The 20872-nt window shown below is 34.8% G+C and overlaps 1 protein-coding gene across 1 annotated transcript in view; it reads right to left on the bottom strand.

The window, feature by feature from the left end:
- The window catches only part of LOC148949890 (uncharacterized), a 141589-nt gene that overhangs the window by 105248 nt on the left and 15469 nt on the right, over positions 1-20872 (bottom strand). The window contains exons 2-3 of the mRNA XM_089091982.1: positions 9343-9464; positions 4763-7454 (exon numbers count right to left, since the gene is read on the bottom strand). Coding sequence (XP_088948108.1) covers positions 4763-7454; positions 9343-9464 — 2814 coding nt within the window. The remainder of the gene's footprint in view (positions 1-4762; positions 7455-9342; positions 9465-20872) is intronic.

The raw sequence follows: 20872 nt of genomic DNA, 5'->3' as shown, positions 1-20872 counted from the left end.
GCTGCAGAAAAGTACCAGCAGGCCATAGTCGACAGTATCGCAATTTATATCCATCGAAGCGGATCCAGGTATCCAGCAAGGACAAACCTTGGTTCAACATCCACTGCAAAAAGGCTATCAGAGCAAAACAAAAGGCACAAAAGTGACGACTACTCTCAAAGAGCGAAAAGGACCGACTTAATTCCATAAAATCCCGCAAAGACGCAGTTCGCACGATTCCGGCTATCACAGGTTCGGTACAAAGAGAAATGGATACTAAACTTCAAAATACTTCTGCAAAGAGATGGTGGAGAATTGTCAGAAGCTTTACCGTCGTCTAAGCAAACTTTAATTCCTTTCCTAAAAATTAGCGATGGGACTATCGTGCAAGATCCACAGACAAAGATCAAAGCTCTTCTTAAGGAGTTTACAAATTCTCAAACCTGGATGACGAGGGTAAAGAAGTTACCGATTTCCCTAATCGAACTGATACTGTCATCGACCGTGTGAATTATTCCTTGACCGAATGAACTAGTCCTGCAGTGCCGAATTAGCAATTGTAGATCAAAATCTGCATTCTTAACCGAAAAAGACCAAACAGATCTAACATATTCTCTTCCTAATCTATGAAAAAGGCTGTCCATTAAAGAAGAACATAAATTAACTTTTAAAACATCTTCCACGAAGAAGAGCCCCGTGCCTTCTATACACCAGAACACGACTTGCACTTTACGGAAAACAATCTTTATTTCGAGCTATTAATTAAAAAACTTTTTTCCACAAAATAAATTTTTCAAAAAAAGTAAAGAACTCCATTAACCCAAAAATGAGCAAAAAATAAAATAAAATAATTTACCATGCGTGAAACTACTTTAAGTCAGCATCAATAAATAAATGAAATCGGAAAGGACCAGAAATTACTATAAATAACCGAGTCAAACTCTAAACGAGCAGAAATCAATATGATCAGGACTCAAAATCCCTATGCCTTCCCATGGCCTGAACATAATTTGTACTTTACTGAAAAAATACAAATGTTTTTACTTTCATAACTTTAATAAATCAAATAATATTAACATTTTGATTACTAAATATCAGTCTATATTTATACTGATATTTCACATTAAACTGACAATTCACATTCATTTGTATTCTTTTCAGTAAAATGCAAATTATTTTCTGGCCTTGGGAAGGAATAGGGGTTTTGAGCCCTACTCATGTTATTTTCTGTTCGTTTTGAGTTTGACTCGGTTTTTTATAGTAATTTCTGTTCGTTTTGTGTTTCATTTATTTATCAATGATGATTTGTGGTAGTTTCTCGCTTGGTAGATTATTTGATTTTATTTTTTGCTCATTTTCGGTTTAATGGAATTCTTTACGTTTCTTTGAAAAACTTATATTGTGGAAAAAGTTTTTTTGATTAATTTCTGTTCGTTTTATATTGACATAGTCTTTTCAGGGAAAAAGAAAATAATATTTAAAATCTTTTCTTTTTTTTAAGATTTTATACTTTGGGATGCTATCTGTATGCTGAGGAAAAATTTTCAGAAATTTTTAACAACTTACACCCTTTTAAAAATCCGGACAAATAGTAGTGTTTAATTTAGCTTTATACCTCCTCTAGTTGACCTGAAATAGAAGATTTGATACCATTCACAAAAAAAGATCTGTTTACTTTCTTTGATAGTTTGGATACACTTATGCTATTTTAATTTGGTTATGTTTTAAGAGCAGAAGTAGCCCCGAAAGTTTGAACATAATACCCACATTCGTTCTTGGGATAATGCTGAGATGCTTTATTGGGAATTAGCATTAACACAGGGTATTTTGATTTAATCTTAAGGCAACATTTAGTTTTTAAACATAATGGGCAAATGGGAGGGTGGGCGTGGGAGGACTAGTTGCCCTCCAATCACTTTCGACTATTAAAGGGCATTAGTCCTTTCTATTTTTAATCGAAAGAACCCTTTTCGAAGTTCCTACAACAATCCTTCGATACGAAGTGCCCTGGTCTAAACAAAAAAAAAAAAGAAAAAAATAATAATACATTGTACCCAGGTCGATTTTTACTATAAAAATGTCAAGCCTTCCAATCACTTTTGATTATTTAAAAGGGCACTATCCCTTTATATTTTCAAGCGAATGAGCCCTTTTTGAGTTTCTACGACAACGCTTTCTATAAACGCCTTATATGCCCCCAGGGCATAACTTACAACCCTTGCCCCGAGGGCTGTGAGGGGGTTGTCATCCTCAAAGACCTAATTTCCAGAACCTTCAACTACGTTAAGCAAAATTGCTGTCTCCAAATGTTGAATGTATTCGTTTGGTGAAATGTTGGGCGTCGAAGGGGTGTTAGGTACCTTTCCATCTCTTTCAACTTTTAAAAAGGGCACTAGTCGTTCCAATTTTATGTCAAATTAGTTCTTTTTCAAGTTTTAGCGAATAATGGCTCGATACGAAGTGCCCTGGTATGAAAAAAAAAAAAAAATACATTGTGCCAACATCGCAGCAGCGAGAATGCGCTGCCTATGATTTGTTTTTATCCCTCTTAACATAAAAAAAATCACCATCATAACCAAGATTAATGAAAAAAAAAAAGAATTTGGATTGACAGGTTAGTACATATAATGATATTTATTCCTAAAAGTCTTAGTAATTTTTGATTGGTTGAAGTAAAAAAAAAACAATTCAAATGTATTTTGTTTTCACTGAAGGGCAAATTATGTTCTGATCTGAAGGAGACACAGGGGCGTCAGCTCTAGCCCCTTTAATCTATGAAATTTTATCCCAAATAGGGCCGCAATGTCATAAGACCAAATTCATGAGTTAGACATTAGGTTTTAAGACCCTGATGAACTTTGCAAATATGTACCAGCCTCCAACGTCTGATACCATTTTGAAGCAGATGTAGTGTTTCTCCTTGGTTTATCTTCATGTACATCGGAATGCATTCAGATTTTGCAAACAACTTGTTCTACAAAAAAAAAGTTTCTTTCATGTGAAAACAAATACAGGCATAATACTCACGTACAGACTTCAGCCCCCCTACCCCTCTTTTTTTTAATAGAAAACGTGACGTCATAACCCCTTGTTGAAATTGAAATAAGACTTACGCAGGAATTTTTAATCTGTATGACTAGAGGACCCTAAATAGGGTACTTGAGACAATGCCGCAGCCATCTTCCCATCTCCAATATGAACAGATAAACAACCATCCCATACCTATTTTGACTCACGATCAACCAGTGATTATTTAGGGTATTATGCTAATTGACTAAATATTACTGATTGGAAATCTTTATTGCAGCAGCAGGACTGTCCTAAATCAAAAGATCTTTAATTTTCAATGAGACTGATTTATAAAGGCTTACGAGCAGAAAGAAAATCTAAGAAAAAAAACAGAAAAAAAATCTAAGAAAAAAAAACAGAAAAAAAAAAAAAAATCTAAGACCACTATTGAAATACAAACGTCTAAGTGAAAACAAGTCAAGTCCAAGCCTTGCTGAAATTTGATTCATAAAACATTTTCAATCTGTTTGAATGGAGGATGTATAGTCAGGATCTATGGCCAGTCCTCCCAACCCGCTTCTCCATCTATGCATGCAAAAACATGTTCTATCATTTTCTACTCATTATCTATCAGAGACTATTTGTCGAATAGTTCTGTGCCTGAATGTGAATCATTTAAATGCTTTAAATCCCGTTATAAATGTACTTAATCAAAACAAACCATGGTAGCCTAGTACATCTTCCATAAATTCTGGTGGATTTTCAACGAAATCGGCATTTAAGACTTTCTGAGCTAGATGATTTCAAATCTAAGTCCAATTATTCAATAAAGAGGTAGCAATTCACAACGCATTAAGAACATACCTCAAAAATGGTGTTCGATTGCTACCAAATGTGGTATTTATAATACGGCAAACAGTATTACTTACATTTATTACAACTTATTATCTTATTTAAAGATCAAATCTAAAACGAGGAGAAATTACTATGAATCAAGAAGAGAAATCTCAAGGAAACAGAAACTACAAGAAAAATGAAACTAAACTTAGGATGAACACTAACTACCACAAATATAGGGAGTTAAAAATCTCTACCACCCCCACCCCTTCCTGAATAAAGACGGCAGAGTCATTAATACTTCCCTAAAAATAAAAATGAATTTTTGCGTTTTTTTTTTTATTATAATATGATTAAATAGAGCTCAAACCCCCCGGATTTTTCTTTTCAAAATCTGGACATTTATAACATTCAATTTAACTTCAGTAGCTTAATAAGTAATAAATTTTCATTAATGACTTCTTTTTTTGAATCCTTCTGTAGAGTGTATAAACCTATTTAAGCTATTTATTTAGTATTCAGCACAGCGCAAATAAACTTCCCTTGTGTAAGGCTATTTATATTGATTTTATTGTTCGTTTTATTTTCTATTCATTTTAAGTTCACATTTCAGGGAAAAGATAGTTGAGTCCCCACCCCCCATCCTCCTCCCAGAAGGCCCATTGACATATAATTTTCACATTGTCAAGGGCAGGGAATCTAATGGAAAGACCAAAAATACCACAACCTAAGCAATTTTTGAGTATATAGATTCAGCAGCTACAGCGTGTAAGCTCTGAAGCACATTTATTAGGCGACTATTATTTTCTAAACATACATAAAAACTAGTTTTGACAGATTGTAGCCGGTTATCTTATATTCAAAACTTAAGTATACTACTGGTGAGAGGGATAAGGAACAAAAGTAGGAAAAGAGATGAGTAGTAGATTTAGCCTACCTTTACCAACGTTGTCGCCAAGTAGAGACCTTGTGTGAGTCACAACACTTGAAGAATCACATATTTGATTAGCAGCATCACAGTAGCCTTCTGGTGCAACATTCAATTCACTATCGGAACCAATGACATGATGATTTTCACTGACTGAACTGTGAGAGAATAAATCCTGTTGATGAGTCTCAGGAACACCTTCTACTTCTGATAATGGTTCTTGAAGAACACTGTCTAAATTTTCAATAGTTTCATGGTGTTGGCTCATTGATTCGGATAATGGTGCTATTTTGTTTTCATTATGAACATGTGACCCACTTGCTTGATCATTAGTCAAAACATGGGATAAGGAATTCTGCTGGTCATTACTGCGAATACTATGGGCTTCACCCAGTGTTTCATGGAGATTAGCCAACAGACCTTCACCAGTTTTTTCCACCTGATCAACAGAAACAACAAATGATGTCGACTCAGTTTCTTGAGGATTAACGGAGCCATGAGGAAATGAACTATTTTTATGAGTATCATCAATAATATGAGCTTCAGACAGCACTTCTTCATTACTAATCTTCAGGTCTTCGGCCATTTTATTTGCCGTATCAGTCGATTTAAGTGACGTTGACTCAATCGCTCCATGGTCGAGAGGCTTTTCATCAGCTTGAGGTATTACACTGATACTATCAGAATCTTTAAGACTAGCGTCTAATCCTTCGACAGAACTATCAACTTCAAGCAACATTTCTTCTTTGTTGATCCTCACGTCTTCAGCTTTACTTCCTAGATTAGTAGAGTCTAATGGCATTGATTCAATTGCAGCATAGCTATCATCAGGTTTATCATCAACTTTAGATGAATTACCATTATCATGTTGTTTGATAATAGCATCTATTCCTTCGACAGAACTATCAACTCTTGGGGGCACTTTATCATTTACTATTTCGGGGTTAGATACTTCATAGCTTATAATATTAACATCTTGGGAAGGTGCAGGTTCGTTCGTAATGGTTTCGAAAATGGATTTACCATACTTTTCGTTTAATGAACCGAGGGTACTTTCGCGAATGTCATTGGCTAAGGTTTCTTTTACAGCAGGAACACCAGTGCCAGTTATTTCGTACAAATTGTTATCAGCGGGAACACTTTCTATTTTATCTAAAGTAGGCTCTTCTTTCAAGCGACCATCAAGAGACTCTGTATACCCAGCAGCCATGTTCTGATCTTGTTTACTTTCTATTTGTGTTTTTTCATTCTCTAAAGTCTTCTTACTATTTGTCTCTTTATCCATGTCCATAACCCTTGATGAAAAAAAAGTTGTCAGTTTTGACAAAAAACCACCTTCCTTTTCGCGAGAATCTACAGAATCAGCGAAAGCATTGTAGTCAACGTTATCTTGACCACTTTCCTGGCTCAATTCAATAAATTTATCAAAACTAATTTCGACTAAGTTTTCAATTTTCTGCGATAAAGAGATTGATGACTCTAGATTCAGTTCCTTATCTACTTCTTCAGAGTTCTTACTTTCTCCAATATTTTGATTTTCGTTCATCGAATCAGAGTCAGTTTGATTCACCGTATTTTCTACTCTTTCAGGTCTAATACTGGCAGATTCTTCATATTCCACGTTTTCAGGGTCCATAAAAATTTCCGCGTCTTCATCCTCAGAAAAAGGGTCATCATCATCCTGTTCTTCACCTTCAATGTCATCCAAATCATTATCTTCATCCTCACCTGTTTCAATGGACTGTGGACTAGTATTCTGCTTATTTTGGCCATATTCTTCATTCTTCAGTGATTCTCTAAAATTAGTGCCATCTACAGTTGGATTGTATTTAAGGACTGTTTGTTCATCATCAACAAGTGAATTAACTTCCTTAACGGTAATATCTTTAGGCAAATCCAGATTTTCAGCAGGTAGTTCATATTCCATTTCTTCGTTTTTTAGCAACACTTCTGAATGCATTTCTTTACTGTATCCATCTTTTAAATTTTCAACAAAATTATAAACATTTTCAGATTTCTCATCTCTTAAATTCTCCAAATCTTTATCTTCAGCAGTTTCCTCCATTTGCCCAATTTCTCTGTTTTTAGGCAATTCTTCTAAAACAGTATAATTTACGCTTGGGTTATTTTCAGAGTTATCAACTTCAGCACTTTCAGTACTACTAGCTATTCCACTTTGAATGTTACTATTATTTAATGAATCTTCTAAGGCCTTCTCAACAGAAATTTCTACTAAATTACCTTTCAATGTCTCACCATCATTAAATACCATTGATTCTATATTTGTTTTCAGATTTACATCCTCTGAAGCATTTGGGTTCAAATGATCACCTGGCTTCTCAAGTGCAACTAAAGATTCGTCTAAAGATACATCCTTTTCAGCTGAACTACCAGAATTTAAGTATTGTTTTACATCAGCTCGACTTTTATCTACATTTGGTACATTTGGTACTACATTTGGTACTTCCATTATATTTAATCCACTACGACCGGGCTCTTTACCCATAAAAGATTCACTCAATACTCTGATTTTTTGTAGTGTATCGACAGAATCATCGGAAAGTCCTCTGGCAGGGGTTGCAGACTCTGAAGACTTGTTTTCGACTCCATCACTGATTGGTACTGAAAATGGTAAAGTCCGAGTAACGACCTTCGTTTCACGGACAAATGAATTAGGCACATAACCGAACTTTCCACGAATCTAAAAAGAAAAGAATAGTAAAAAGTTAAATTCAATATTTATAAATTGAACTCATTAGGGCTTATGTTCCCAGTGACTTTCAATTTTACGTTCAATCTTTACCTTGCATCATTATACTTCTTAGTTTTGGATCTATCACTTCATTCAAGCAAGGATTACAAGATTACTTAGACCTCCCTTTGTAGAATGACTTAAACTTGCCTAAAAATGGAAAAATTTCCCCTTTCCCTTATTCCCGACCCTTTTCGAAGTATTTTTCAATAAAAAAAGAAAGAAAAACAAACTTCTAAAATATAATTCAGTGCCCGGATAGAGCTGAGTTCAATTAAAGCAGCATCTAAGTTACATTTTGTCAAACGAATTAGGGTAATGAACGGCTTGTAAAGAGTAATCTTTGTCAACACCAATTGAAACTCGAAAAACTGAAGTTTTCCAAAAGAAAAAGGCTTCATACCTAAAAATAATCTACTTTTTGCATTGATTCTGAGTAAATAAAACATTTAAAGTTAGAATGATGAACATATTTGAATATTTTTTTTTTTAATTTCGGGAAATAGGGGAGAGTGATAAACACTCCCAAAAACAATCATCTTTATTATTAATGACTCTTGACAGTGCTTAGTGACGCTGCTCACTGTCAATTACTTGGTGGTGAAATTCGACAATTTTGTCACTCAACTAAAATGATCCCACAAAGAGTTGGCGGAGATTTGTCAATGTCGATACGCCATCAACAAAGGGAGATCCTTAGCCTCACTTCAGAGTCGCAGGATTAGGATCCGAGAAATGTTGAAGCTTTTGCTATTGACTAACCAAAGTTTCAAGTCTTCATAACCGTGCCAAGGAAGCCCCAGGTTTAGTCCATATCAAGAGGCAAACATAACACACCAGATCACAGCTGGAGCTGGTCCAGATAACGTACCGAGTGTTGTCTTCAAGCACTGTAGTGCCAAACTCGTTGGCCATCCGTCATCATTATTCTGTCTCTGCTTTTGCTCTAGATCCTTCCCAAATATGTGGACCAATTTGTTTTCCAAATATGTGTACCCATGTAATCTCTGTTCCCAAGCCAAAAAGCATCCCCACCAATATTAGCTCAACCAGGCCATAAGCCTGCATTGCATTTGACCAGGCTCATTCAGCATCAGGATATTCAAGGTGGCAACATTGATATCTCTTTGGTTAGCAATACTCAAAGGCTTTGGTCATGGATATTCAAGATAAATTGTAAAAAAGACAAACAGTGCTATCAAAATGCTGAAAACTCTATAAAGAAATTTCAGGTTAAACTAAAATTAATTTTCTGCAAGTTCATCAAACCTCTATTAGACAATGCATGCTCTCTTAGGAATTTTGCTCTGTCAGAAGAAGAAAGTGATAAAAATGAACAGATTCAGGAAGAGATCACTACAAACCATCTAGGGAAGTTCCCCGTTGCATTACTCTTTATATCTAAAAACATTTGAGCTTTGGCTCAACCCTTCTCCTCCATCCCATCTACGAGAAGTTTCTCCCGCCTCCCTTTGTCCCTCTTAGATCCAAACTCCCCAGAGAAGCGGCTTTTAAAGTTCCAAAACTAGCAGCATTTAATTCACGTCACAGCATTATTCTCAAAGGTTTGTGCCGAGTTTTGTTTGCTTATAATAATTCATAGTTTGGGCGTTTAAATAACTTTTGTGTTCGTTGACATATTTTCTTGTGTTAACCATATTTTAATTATTATAGTATCTTATATATTATAACTAATTGATTGTACCTCGCCTATGAAAGTACATATTGTTCACAATAAATCATTTGATTTGACTGGATGAGCCGCATTGCATGTGGCAATGCCAGTTGCAAAAACTCAATTTTTTGGGAAATGGGAAATTCAGCAAGGTGAACCTACCTTTACTCCCCAATGTCCATCAGCTTTACTAAAAACAGTAACTTTTTCACCACTTTGAAATGACAAAACATTCTTATGATCAGCAAGATAATTCAGGGTTGTCTGTCCATAGCTTATAACCTCTGGAATAAGAAAGCTTTTAGGCTACAGAATAGTGAATTTTTCATTTAGAAGTAGAAATCAAACATCTATTCCACAATCTCATTTTAGTCAATGTTTTTTAGACCAAGACAATGAGACCATGACATGTTGAGGGAAATAATAAAATTAGGGAATGAGGAGAATAATAATAATAAAATGAGGGAAATAATAAAATAAGCTTAACTGAATCATTTCTTTTTTACAAGATCTCCAAGCAAAAGTGCCGTCAAATCTAAATCTTTTATTTATTACAACTTGTCATCATTTATAATCCCTTGGCTACAATTGCATAATAGTATATGCATACATATATATATATATATAAAAGTATATACGTATATAAAAGTATACACGAATATAAAAGGTTAGTTTTTTTTGCTATTTTTTTTGCATTGAGGATGGCTTGGCTCAGATATTTCCTTGCTGAAGTATCTGTTTTTGCCTTTCCCTTCTTTTTTCCAGTTCGAAATCACCCTCATATTCTGGGTTATTTTTTAATTACATACTCTTCTGTTTTTTTTTGTTTTTTTTTTTAATAAAAAATCACGTATAGTTAATGTGGTCTTAGAATGTATTTGCTAAAAGTTAAGGAGTCAATATGTCTTATCTTTTGTTAACTCATCTTCTCAGGAGCCAACTTGACAGGAAATTTTAGCATCTAAGCATTTGATATTCCCTGAAAACAAGGATTAGTGCCAAAAAACAAGATACATGTTTTTTCATTAATAAATAAATAGTTTCTTAGAAGTTAACTTGAATAAACCTAAACAGAAATAGAATTAAGATCAGTCTCATTGCTACAATCCCTTATAACTTGGAATAACCTCAAATAAGGGCCAGGAAAAAAGAAGTTTACCAACTGAAGACTGACCTAGTCAATTTTGTGGTTAAATGTTTCTATATGCCTATTTATAAGGATTGTAGAAACATTAAAATGTCAGTGTGACCACCTCTGTGATAGTTTGCCCCAAAAACTATTTTATGATTTTCTTTGGGGCATTACCAAAGGTGTCAAGTGTTTTTTCCTGTTGTCACACAAAGGGTCATTTTTTTCTTATTATTCCTTATTTCCTTATTTCTATATATTATTCCTTATTATTGCTTATCATTTGTCTCAATCAATTGACAATTAAAATGATAATATTGAAAGAATAATCATAATAAAAAAATGACTCCTTTCTTTTATTATTTAAAAAACTTTCTGAAACATAAGTTTTTAAAATAAAATTAAAGTACATTTTAAAATTAAGATCAGCAGATACAAATACCTTTTAAAATTCAAACTCAAAACGACCAAAAATTACTATTAAAGAATAAATGAAACCCAAAACGAACAGAAATCAAATAAACAATCATAGCAAAAACATACAAGTAATGATATAAATGAATACATAGATCTTAAAGCGAGTAATGCTTAGATTGAGTATGAAAATCAAGCTTAAAATGAAAAAAAATATTTTGTTATTGAAGTATAAATGAAACTTAAAACGAACAGAAATTAAATAAACAACCAATGCAAACAAACATACAATAGATATTAACGTAAATAAATAAATAAATTTTAAAACGAGTGAAACTTAAATTGAATATGCAAATCAAGCTTGAAACAAACAAAAATCACTACGACCAAGAGTTTAGGTATCGCCTCCTTCTCTCGCTGTAAATGTACCATGAGTAAAATGCGATGTATTTAAAATACCAAAATAAAGTTCCTTCTTTCTAAAGATAATTCCGATTTCCTATATTTAAATTAAACCTAGTTTCAAAAATGAAGTCCTTAATCAGCAAAGAGAAAAAGTGCAGTCACCCCCAGACAAAGAACGGCACTATCCAGGCTTTAGATTTCGCTAAGAGAGTGAGTAATAAAAATTATGCTACGTACAATATTTCTAAGGAAGTTTAAATGATAGAAACATGTGAACGTCTAAATCATCAAAAATAGTTAAGAAAGATTATTGGACGACGGTTTCACATCCTTGGTCCACTCGCGCCAATGGCGAGCCAGTTCTCACGACGCAGGACTGAAGAGTTATGTTTGGTCGTGGGGTAGAATTGCTTTTGGAGATTTGTGGGAAAGTCAGAGTCAAAACCATATAGACAAAATTCTTATATTTTTCCATCGTTGTAACCGTTATTATCATTTTGAAGTGACCCATTGCTGTGCAACTGAGTATGTAAGTTCAATAAATCCATACCAAGTTATAAACCCAGTTCAATACATATTCAATTTTCTCCCATTAATTGAGGGCGGCACTAGCCTAGTTGACACAATCTTTACCGCTATAAGCGGCGCTATCAGAGTACCTATGAAGTGTAAGTTCACAGTTTAAGGTATAATTTTAGACTTGACGCGATCAACCTTCATTACCGCTATCAGGACGGCCAGAAAGCTTTTATTGGTACAAATAAAATAATTTTTTTATTGCTACAAATGGCACGGTCGGAAATTGGAAGAAAAATTGCGAACTAATTACGCTATAAACTTTGTAATTCGAATTTAATTATTAGAGAGATACAGACATATAAGTAAAGTGATTAGGCCTATAACCGCTAGGCTACGACAGGAAACCCCTTATATCTCATAGGAGATAATAGCCTCCCCCAAAATAGGTTAAGTAAAAATAAATTTATTTTCAATTGATTTAATGACTTATTAATAGTGCAGAAGTTGGTCACGAAAAATGTAGATAGCAAAGTCTATACCAGAGTACAATGGTCAATCAGATATTGACGAATTTAATATCCAATTGACCCAGTTCGTACAACTAACAAAAAAAGTCGTTGGAGCGTTAAAAGACATGCTCCTACTACGATTAAAAGGCCAGGCCTTAACCTTTATAAAACAGATCGAACATACCATAGTCAATAACGCCAACTTGCCAATAAATACGGTTGATAACTTGTTAAAAGCATTCAAAGAGAGATTTATAGAAACCAGTTCCATAAATAAATTAAAAAACGGAACAGTGAGCTTTGACTTTTCACAGAACATAAAAGAATACCTTGATAACATACGCATTTCGGTAAAGGCAAAATACGGAAGTGGTTAAGGGCAACGGTTTAAAAAAATCATACCACATACCTATTTGCAAGGGCTACCCCCAAAACTGTATAGAGTGGTAATATTAAAAAATATTAAGACGTTGGATTCTGCAGTACAGGAGGTAGAATGATTCATCGAAACGGATAGAATGGTCACTAATCCCAATAAAGCAAAAATAAATAGCCTAGGTGATTCAAACGCGAACCTAATCATCAAGGGCGATCAGGCATCCCCCAATTTTTTTTCAAGGGATAACTCCCCAGTGCCACAAAGAACAAAAACGCAAGAACCCGCTAGGCAGAAAACAGTACATTTTCAGCCTATCAAACAATCCAATTACGAAAATAACCCTACAATAAGGTGCTATAATTGTAATAGTGTTGGCCATATCGCGAGAGAGTGCCACTATGTCCCCAATTGCATGCCAAAAAATTGCTGTCGGTAATATGCAAAATTACGGCAACCATTTGTTCGGAAGAACAAATTTTAGCACCGGTCGTGCAATAGGCTATAGCCAGGGGGGATTGCGCTAATCAGTACCTTACAACACGTTTCAACCAAATTTGTATAACCCTCCCCCCAACAGACAAATTAATTACCGGTTTGAAAACCCAAATACTCGCCAAGGCCAATATAATGCGAGAATGCAATATAGAAATCATGAAAATTTGCCGATGAGAAATGAAAATTTTGCAAGCCAACGGCATTGGCAGTCAGCACCAGCAAGCGGCACTGACACGAGACATCCACGTTATCATAATAATACATGGCAAAGACAGACAGATGTAAATCAACTAAATATGCCTAAGGAACCTCATATGTCTGAATACCTGTTAAAGGCACCGACACATGAAATAAATCATTAGGGTAACGTTTCAGGCCCCTCAGAAATATAAATTGGATCCAGAGAGTGCCCGGAATATTTAATAGCTCCAAAACAATATTAGTGCTGTCTTGTAGTGATATTAATAACAAGTTACCTATATTTAATGATTTTTGTGTAGAAAACATTTACTTTAAGGCTTTAGTTGACAGCGGAGCTACAGTAAATATTATAAGCTCATGCATATTTAATATGTTGCCTCTGCATATTAGGCGACAGAGGAACCCTAATAATCCCAATTTAACCAGTGTGACAGGCCATAAATTAGACGCAAAAGGTTCAATATGCCTACACGTAAAAAGAGACAATTGGATATTTATAACAAATTTTATAATATGCGATAGCTTTCCATGTGAGGCTATTATAGGCACAAATTTTCTAAGGTCTAATAAAATACTATTAGACGTGGCAAATGAGAGGCTTGTCTACCAAGCTAAGGTAGGGGACGAAATTTCTACCCTAAAAAATTGTAACAGAGGTTACAAAGACAACATAACAGTAATCAAAATTTCTGGTGGTACAATGTCTCATTATTTTGGGCCTCGTGTCGTACAAAGACATGGCATAATTGGAAATTTTTTCAATTACCCTGAGAGACATTGCAGAAAGGTAGTATATTTAAATGATAAAAGTATTGAATCTGCGAAAATAAAAATAGGAGATATGCGACAGTACAGGTCAAACAAAATTAAGAAAATAGCGGAATTATGGAAGAACATAGTAAAACCCAACTTGACGCCGCAAGATGCAACAATGGTGCAGCATAGCGCCAGTATGAATCTAATAAACAATGAAAATAAAAAGAAATACTACGGATTCGCGATAAGGAAAACAAGAATCCCTCCCAAAACAATGCAAACAATTTAAATATCACAGATGATTGAGCCAGTGGTTAGCAAATCAGAAATATGGTTGGCGACCCCATCTGAAATACCCGAAAATCTGCTATGCGAGGAACAGATTATATCCTATGACAAAGGAGAAGGTTTTATTTGGGTAACTAATAACCATGAAAATGATACAATTACAATAAAAAAGGGGACGTGTTTAGTTCAAATCCAGGTTTTAACGGAGAATGATTTAAATAGATGGGAAAATTCTAAAAGAAACCTAGTTAACGGTATTAAAACTTCAAATGACAAATATCCTTTTAACTAAATCGCAATTTTTAAACAAATTTAACATGGATCATATTACAGACTTGGAACTTAAGAAAAAATTATGCGAATTATTATGGAATTTTAAGGATTTATTCTCTACTTGTTAAGATGACATCGGGCTGATACCATTTTATGAACATTAAATTTTAACGACTGGTAATCCCATAGCAAAACAGTCATATCATGTGCCATATAAGCACAAAGAATGGTTAAAAAATAAAATTCATGAATTAGAAAAAAATGAAATCATACGCCCAAGTATAAGTCCGTATAGTGCACCAGTGATCTTAGTACCAAAAAAAGAATGATGATCTTGGACTCTTAGTAGATTACAGAGCCCTCAACAAACCAGTAGTTAGCGATGAATTTCCTCTACCAAGGATAGACGAAATTCTTGACTCAATTTCAAGCAAAAACTAAATTTTTACTTCCTTGGACCTTAGCCAAGGCTACCACCAACTGAAAATAGCCAAAAAGGATGTCCATAAAACTGAATTTTCAGCATCCGAATATGGTTCTTATGAATACTTGAGAGTACCATTTGGCCTTAAAACAAGTTCAAGCACGCTATGTAGACCCCTACTGCACCTGTTAAGAGGATTAAAGAATATAATTCATTTTGTCGACGATGTTATATGCGTGGGAGAAAACACTGAACAACACTTAGCAACGTTATCTAAGGTGTTCGAGAAGTTCAGACAAGGTAATTTAAAATGCCGGCCTGAGAAAGTAAATTTATTTCAACCTAAAATTAAATTTTTAGGAGTAGTAGTAACACAGGGAGAGATATCCCCAGACCCTGATAAAATAAAATATGTTGAAAACCTCAAACCCCCCAAAACTATGAAGGAAGTAAGGGGAATTTTAGGTCTTACTGGCTACTTTAGAAAATTCGTACGCACTTATGCTCAAATTGCGAAACCTCTCACGGAATTAACTAAAGGGAACTCCCAAAATGTTACCTGGTCCCAGGAAGCTCAAACTTCCCTAGACCGACTCAAAAAGGCGCTCACTTCTGAACCAATTTTATCACTCCCTGATTTCGAAAACGGAAAATTTTTGGTTACAACTGATGCTAGTTCAAAAGGCATTGGCGCAATTCTTTCGCAAATAATCCCGGTAGAAAACCCTAATCCTCTAGAGGGAACGTCTAAACAAAAACAAATAGAAAAAGTTATATGCTATTCGAGTAAAACTTTATCAAAAGGCGAAAGTAGTTATTCCGCCACAAACTTAGAATTATTATCTATTATCCACCACTTGGACAAATTTAGACATTATTTAATTGGTAGAAAATTTATGCTACGATCAGACCATAAAAGCTCGCAGTACCTGTGCACATTTAAAAACTCCACGGTAATTCTAGCTAGATGGATTTTGAAAATTCAAGACATGGATTTTGAGTTTTAACACCTAAATGGTAAAGAGCACGCACATTGTGACTTTTTAAGTAGATACCCAGAAAATACTGCTTCAAAAGCCAAGGAAAATGAAGTTAAGGCTATCAATGCTAAGAGCAAACACAAACATAAGAAAAACAAAGTCAAAGACACAGTAAAAGAAAATAAGCTTAAATATTGTCCCTTATATTTGGAAAATATAAAAAGAAAGCAAAAAAAGGACGCAATGTGTGTAGAACTAATCGATTATTTTTTGAATGATGATGCGCTACTGGATAAATTCAAAACTCTTAGAAAAGATATAAATAATTTTTACTATGATTTTGATGAAGAGATACTATGTAGAATCGTGAATGCTGAGACAAATAGAAATCAAACCTCAATAATACTTGCATTACCATAAAACTGAATAGGGCCTGCAGTTCAATATTTTCATTCAGATAAAAGTTGGCAGTTAGGAGTTATGAAAACGTTCCATAAGCTAAACCAGTATTTCTAAGTGCCATCTGCAATGACAAAACTTAAAGAATTTGTAAGTACATGCAAAGCATACAACTTAAGACAAATCCCTTCAGCGTATCCTAATCCTCCATTTGGACGGATCCCAGTGGCAAAGTAACCCTTCGATATCATCTCATTTGACTCAAACGGAAAAAGTGGAGCCTTACCTGTTTCTAGTAGAGGTTATACTTGTATTCTTTTTGTTATAAATCATTTTTCAGGATTTACTTCTGAAAAATAATAGAAAAAACAAGGTGCTTATGACACAAGTAAGGCGTTATAAATATTATTTTTACAATTTGGAATTCCTAATAAAATTTTGAGTGACAACAGGGGCGATTTTTTTTCCAAAGTAACAAAAGACTCGATGAGTTTTCTCAATATAGCGAAAATGGTGACAGCCCTGTACCACCCACAAGCTAATGGTAAAATAGAAAACAGGCATAAAATATTTTTGAGCGTATTAAGTATTTATACGAAAGACAACAGGAGCGACTGGGATAAATTCTTACCTTATTTAACAAACGTAATCAATACTGCTTATTCCGAAACGACCAAAGACAATCCATTTTATTTACTTTTTGGTCGATTTTAGAATCCCATATAATGAAATTATTGAATCTCGGCAGTGTTATAATAGCTCGGAAGATTACAAACACGAATTCATAAATAGGATGAGGAAAACTTATAAAGTAGTTAGGCAAGAGTTGAAAAAATGTAAAATAAACCAAGAGCTAAGAAACCAACCCAAAGTCAAGGAGAGTATAAGTTTCAAAGTAGGAGACTTCGTTTACCTAAAGAACAAGGCAAAAACGGAAGGAAAAAAAATTTCCAACAAGTATTCTGGACCGTACAGAATAGTCAAAAGGTACGATAACGATTATACTTTTAAAATGGAAAACCCCGATAGTGGAAGAACTTACAAGGCGCATGTTAGCCGAATAAAAAGAGCCAAATTTCAATAGAGATGGGTATCACATCCCTCCTCTACCGATTCGTCAGATGCAGAAAATGAGCCCCCTAGGTCAAGATTGGCAGAGCTAAAACCCTTTAATTTCAAGCAAGACTACTTCGAGAATGACAGTGATGAGGAGAATTTTGAAGAAATTTTAGCTGTGAAAAATCTAGTTATCCCAGAAAAAAAAATCCCTAATACCAGTAAGAATAAAAACGCCAAAAAGTCCAAAAAGTTATTCATCGGCGAGCGCAGGAGATTTAGATTATACAATATCTCCAAAAACTCAATTGTTCCCCGATAGAATTTCGACCCCATGTCCCCCCAAAAGATTTCCAGACGATATGGTTTCCCCTGCAACACCAATAGAAAGGCCCCTGTCATTGCAGGAAGAATTAAACAGAGCTGTAGAAACCCCCGGTATGACTGTAAAGAAAACTCCTCCCAAAGATTTAACTAAAACAAACCTGTGAGAAGCCATGGATTTCATAAATTTTCCCATAAAAACTAGTCAAATTACATTGCCCGGGAATAAAACTCCAAAGGATGACCAGCAAGGTCAATATCATGATATAACTGTGTCCAAGGTCAAACCTAAACAGTGGACTTCATGGAGGGAAACCCTAGTGCAAAGAATGCCCCATCCCCCTGAAGACATAGCCTTCAAACAATGGAGGAACCCCGCAAAAACTCTCGATTCCTCCCAAAGCTCTCAAGGATCTTTCAAATCTCCCGAGTTGAAGACTCAAGACGAGGACTTAGGGAATAAACCTTCTACTTCCAGAGGAGTAGAAATTTACGAAGGAAGGGCAGGTGATACCTCAAAAAGTGCCATCTCTAAGAGTTCTAATCCGGATTCATCGGAAACAAGCTCTGAAGAGTCTGGTGGTAAATCAGAACAAACAGTGTTAAAGGACGTAAGAAAGGCAAAGCTAACATCTTTATTCAATAACGGGAAACAAACGAAATTATAAGGGCAATAGCAATTGAAAAAACGAAGTTAAAAGTTCTACCTTATTTTGTTAGGAATACCGAAAAAGAAAAAACCACAAAATGCCGAGGAGAAAATGGCGACGCAGTCAGGCAGAACGGTTAAAAAACCTGACAGATGGAAATATCCCTAATTAATGTAAAGAAAAATTTCAAATCCCTTATGAAAATCAACTTGTGATCCACCATAATAAACTTAAACTTGTGCAAGTAATGTCAACCAAGTCAATATTAATGAAAAAAAAAAAATACTAATATAATTGAAGTCAAAACGTAAGCGATCAGGGGGAAAGGCCCAAGGTGAGAAGCTCATGGTCGACCGATGGTAACAAATAGTGGTTTTTAGGTCCTGTGTGGCACATTCTGCCTACTAGGTACTAGCTTACGAAAATCAACTATACCCCTATAAATTTGAATTAATCAGTTGGATAACCTATAATGTACCAAGTTATCGAGATCAATAACGGAACTTATATCATGGGGAGGGGAGGTTCGGTCTCCCCTACCGACCGTGTTTTATTCGGTGTGTAGGGGATACCATTCCTATACTCCTCCATGGAATCCAACTTATATTCTACAAATAAACTATGGAAATCATCCCCTACTCAGTATTAAGTTGTGTAATCAAATCTAAAAAGATGGACCAAGTTTTGTGGGAAGCCTGGGGAGGAAACAAGGGTAAAACATCAGTACATTACACAGACACCGTGTTCATGTTTTAGAGCAATTGAGTTTGACTAAATTGAGCTATATTTAATTTTTTTTCAAACTGAATTGAATTTGATTTAAAGCAGTTTAATTATAATAAATTGAGATAAATCTAGTGCAAATGGAGCATTCAGGTATTTGTTGTAAAGCTCAAAAGTGATGCTTAAATTTTGAAATCATTTGATTGGTTGAAGTTTGCGTAAGAAAACCCTGTATACATCAAATGGTAACTAAGTATGACTCATTAGGGTTACACATTATAAGCTGGAGAATGTATAGAGGCAGTCCTAATGTATGGGCCACCAGTCAATATGAGGGGCAAAAATACTTTTAAACTGAGGGATACAAAAAATCCGATCCGAACTTTATCTATATTTGGCTATTTGTACGTTTATATGTAGAATTTCACGGCGGATGTGGAATTATATCTCAATAATAATATGTAAAATTTTAAAACCATTTGATCAGTTAAGATATATGGATTCAAACCCTGTGTATGTCCAATGGCGACTAGGTAAAACCCACAAGGAATTCCCTAATAATGTGAAGGTGTTTTTCGCTTAACAGTTTCTAATAAGACTTTAATATCACATTTATTTATGTATTGCTGCATAGTTTGCTCAAACAATCGCCTTCTAATAAGATATTGATGTCAGTTTTTCATTACGCTTATGTTTTTTGCCAAGCATCAACTGGAATCAACGCGGGCAAGCTTGGAAATCCTGCATCTAATTACCTTATTCGAAAAGCAAATATGAGGCACCAATATTGACTTGTGATTACGGAAAAATCCTGAGACTATGAAAGTGAAAACCAAGAGAAGTCCAAGGATAAATAGCAGAAACGCATAGTCTAAACTCCGAATCCCAATAAAACGTCTAGTGCATGAAATAGGTACAAAACTAAAAAACGAGTGGGAATAAGGTCTCCACTCGTCCTTACTGTGCCGTTTCCCCTCATTGTAGTATTGTTTACGTAAAGCTGTGTGGTTATGACGCTGCACATGCGTTTCTTAAACAGCACGGACGTGCGTGACCAACGTAGGCATAAAATAGATTGTAAAATTAGAACTCAAAATTAACCATGTAGCATAAACTCTGTTTAAATGATTATCTTAAACTTAATGTGAAATTAAATAAGCGTGGAAATAAGTTAAAATAGAGTGTATGTAGTAGTGTATATTAGAAAGTATAATAAGAGACCACACTTAAAGTTGAAGAATTAATATTTTATAACGTCGTTAGGCTATAACAACTTAGAAGAAACTTCTATGTATTGAATTTCCCAATGGGAATCATGTCGTTTTATTATAACCCAATTAATAAGTGACTTATTTGTACTATAAATATTTAATTTAAATAACGTGTGATTCTGCCTCGTTATTTATATTACAGGAAGTGGATGGATACATTGGATATTGAGCATTACAATGTGTTGCCCAGCACAGATACAACCTAGTAGCATCTATTTTCATCATATCTCAACCAACGAAGAGTACTCACCATAGACTCCATGCAATTTTCATCCCGGCTTCGTCCACGAGAGCAAAAGTTACCTTTGATCGTTGTTTCTTCGACCATGAACCATACTACGTATCAGGTAACATTATATTTGAATCTCAGTATCCAGGGCCTTAACGAACTACATAATCAAATAAATTCTGAGAACCCCATCGGTCAGTACAAGATATAAACACAGAGATATCGCCCTTGATACTCATTATGGACCTCTGAATCATTTGACAGCATA

Source organism: Artemia sp. Qi Xiang Cuo, chromosome 7 (genome assembly GCF_049724085.1).
Source record: "Artemia sp. Qi Xiang Cuo chromosome 7, ASM4972408v1, whole genome shotgun sequence".
Classification (NCBI taxonomy): Eukaryota; Metazoa; Arthropoda; class Branchiopoda; order Anostraca; family Artemiidae; genus Artemia; species Artemia sp. Qi Xiang Cuo.
The sequence above is the reverse complement of the archived record's forward strand: the minus strand, read 5'-3'. Positions and strand labels throughout refer to the sequence as shown.